This window comes from Brassica oleracea, chromosome C7 (assembly GCF_000695525.1).
Source record: "Brassica oleracea var. oleracea cultivar TO1000 chromosome C7, BOL, whole genome shotgun sequence".
In the NCBI taxonomy this organism is placed as follows: domain Eukaryota; kingdom Viridiplantae; phylum Streptophyta; class Magnoliopsida; order Brassicales; family Brassicaceae; genus Brassica; species Brassica oleracea.
The window spans coordinates 3636922-3640327 of NC_027754.1; the positions used below are offsets into that span (position 1 = coordinate 3636922).

Below are 3406 nucleotides of genomic sequence, written 5' to 3' on the forward strand. Positions count from 1 at the left end.
TCCACTAACTATTAGCTAGACCTTCTAAAGAATTATACTCTAATGATCATCGTCATAATCATCAAAGCAGCTTCTTTCCAAAAAAAAATTGTCCCGTCAGTAAATATATGTGGTTGCTAAAAGAATATTGGGTCACTCTAAAAATCTCTCTTTTCAAAAGATATATTCCACCAACTGGCTTATATTCTTTTCTCTTCCTACATATAAGGATCTCCACACTCTCTTCAGCTAAACCCCAATCAACCCTGATCTTCATCGTTAATACAAACCCAACTTCTCAAAACTCATATACACTTCCACATTTTCACACTAATGGCTTCCAACTCAATTAGCACTTCCCGGAGCTCAAACTCGTCATGGACAGCTAAACAAGACAAGCAGTTCGAAGTGGCATTGGCTACATACGACAAGGATACTCCTGACCGATGGCAAAACGTTGCAAGAGCAGTTGGTGGAAAATCAGCAGAAGAGGTGAAAAGACACTACGAGTTGCTCATTAGAGATGTGAATGACATTGAATCAGGACGCTATCCACAACCTAGGTACCGTAATACTAATTAAAGCCATTGAGATTCCTCTTAAGAAATAACTACATGCCTTCACATCCAGAAGAAGACATTAAGAGCATCTATATGTAAAAGAAAATTCGATGTTATTTCCTATATTATTGGCTTTTAATTATTTCTGTTCGGTTTCCAACTATGTAATAATCTCTCTATTCCATCCCAATCTTATCTATTTAAATTTGAGTTCATACAGTCTAGACAGAAGATCAAGTTTATCTTGGGCGTTTTATGGAACACAATCAAAGCAAGTTGCGTAGCATATCATGAGATCAATAAACAGAATAGTCCACACTAAAACCAAGTAAAACAAATCATTGATGTGAAAATAAAGAGTAGAAAATGAATGTTTTGGAATTTGAAATGGGTATTAACTATGAACCCTTCGGATTCACGTATATCCTTCGACCAAAAAAAGAGGATAAGTTCCTATAATTTTAACTTTCAACTAGATTTTGAATTATTTTTTTGTTTACAAAAAAATATTTAACAAAAATTATAATTTTATACATATTCCATATGTTTTTAAGTTTTGTTCATAATTTATATTTAATTTGTGTATCTAATTTATTTTTATGTTAGTAACTAAAATCTAATATAAGATGAAATTATAATATTTAATTTTTAATGAAGCACATTAATTTATAATCATTTATATTTTACAGAATAAGATACAATCATATACAAAGTTTAATTTTTCTTATTATTTTATAAAAAAATATATCAATACAATTATATGAGAATGAAAATATAATTATCTGTTTATTGAAACGTATTGCACAAGTTTAAATTTATGTTTCTATGATTTAGCGCTAAAAAGAAGTATATATATATTAGAGCTTTGACTTTAGCTTTCCAATGCCACAGGTTTGAAGTCAATCAGAATCCTAGATCAAAAGTTATGCTCGTTTTACTGAAGATTGGTTCGTCTGACGCGCAAGAAGAAGATGTCGAGGATTCAAGTTTATGAACAACGTTGAGCAACGCCACCTTGGCGTTGAACGAAGCCCCTCCTCACCAAGTAACGATTTTTAATGAAGTTTCGAAAATTGCAGTTTGGTTCCAAAGCTTCCCTTATATACAAAAGAACCCATAATGTGTTTTAACCTATATTGCATGTTTCTATGCCATTGTTGACGGCTAAGATTTATTTTAGATTTGAGAGAAGAGAAGAACTCCTTCAGATTTTCATGGAACTCATTTGGTTTTATATATTATTTCAATTCAGTTTATGATTTGTATTTCTAGTTTCATTTCTAAGTAGATCTCTTGTTAGATTTATGGATTTCAAGAGCTTAATATCAAAATGATAATCATTGATTGCTAGGGTTCTTTATAGATTTATACACCATGATTGTTTATCATACTAGCTTCTAGAGTAGTTGGAATAGCACGAGAGTTTGACTGATAACCTGAATCTAAAATCATAGGATAATCGAAATAGAACGAGAGTTGGTCTAAGATTTTAGCTGACCAATATCAAATTTAGTTTAACGCTTGTTTGATTCATCGGATATGCAACAGTAGTTGGTATTAGATAAGAGTTAGAATTATGATAGTTTATCGCAGCGAGAGTTGTATAACTTACTATTGAATTCGAGTTCTGAAATTGAACCTAATCAAACCCTTGGCATCTATTGATTTATGTTTTGAATCTCTTGTTTGATATCTCTAGATCTAGCTTTTTCTCCCATACATCTCTCTTTTACTCGCTGTTTTTATTGTTTTCTATTATTTTGCCTAGCTTAATTTGAATACTAAAGTCTACTGTATGAAACATTAGGTCTATGTGGATTCGGTCCTCAAGTACTACTACGAACTTCTAATTTGAGAGAGTATCTTGAAGGTTAATTTAAGCATATCAGAGAGTATGTTTATCAAAATTTTCAAAGATATTGTACATGTAGAACCGTTTGTCGATCTGAGTATTATGAGGAGAGCTATGTTATGGAACATTGTAAATTAAATTGTTTATCAATATTACATATGTTAATATAATTTATCATCATTCATTTTTTACATCAAACGACCACTCTATTACTCACACAAGAGGTGGTCTGCACAGTCATGACCGGAATAGAACAACCAACCTACTAAAGTTCCCTATGAAAAAGATATTGCAGTTCTATCTAGCGAATCCGAAATTGCATTGTCTTCGAGGAAGTATGATAACTTAAATGCATGAAATCATCTTTGAATAGTTTTATTTTTTTTTCAGCTCTGTTGAGAAATTTGACCATGCATAAGACTCTTAAATCATGGGGTCAGGTTCTTGCAGTCTGTTTCAAAATTTTAGCAAGTTGAATGACGAATACTCTCCCTCTCCCAAATCATTGTTTCTTATTCTGAATGCAAAGCTGACTTCGATCTTCTTAGGTTCCTTGTCCCCTTTAATCGAATTTGTCCAAATATATCTTTTCAAACCCTTTTGCAGCCACTGAATTAAAAAGGTTGATGTCCAAGATCCATCCACCAAATATGTGTTCTCCACGTATACGGCATGTGAATTGGTGTTTAATGGCTCTGATGTTGTAGGAGCAATCAGATTTGCTGAAAACCAACTTTAATACTCTCCTTCTGCATGTCTGTTCAGTTTTAAGAGATCTATGTCTATTTTTTCGAAATAGTTTATCGTTTCGGTTTTTTAAAGTCATCAAATTATATATCCAACTAGGTTAAGATATGCGTCTTGCGTGAGATGAATATTATATATATAAATTATTTTATGTATTGTATATTTTTACATATTATGAAATAATAAATGTATATTGAATAATTAAAAAGTCTGTAACTATTACATATATTGTTAAATTGGTGCGAACATAAATTCTTTTTTTTATTAA

At 31.4% G+C, this 3406-nt stretch overlaps 1 protein-coding gene across 1 annotated transcript; it reads left to right on the plus strand.

Annotated features, from left to right (window-relative positions):
- Positions 1-233: 233 nt before the first annotated feature.
- Positions 234-752, plus strand: LOC106304395 (protein RADIALIS-like 4). The gene has a single exon (XM_013740803.1). It carries the CDS (start codon positions 313-315, stop codon positions 559-561), a length of 249 nt encoding a protein of 82 aa, XP_013596257.1. The 5' UTR covers positions 234-312; the 3' UTR covers positions 562-752.
- Positions 753-3406: the final 2654 nt, after the last annotated feature.

Bases quoted from the DNA above. Each gene is read 5' to 3' on its own strand.
- LOC106304395 (XM_013740803.1), top strand. From the start codon at position 313: ATGGCTTCCAACTCAATTAGCACTTCCCGGAGCTCAAACTCGTCATGG.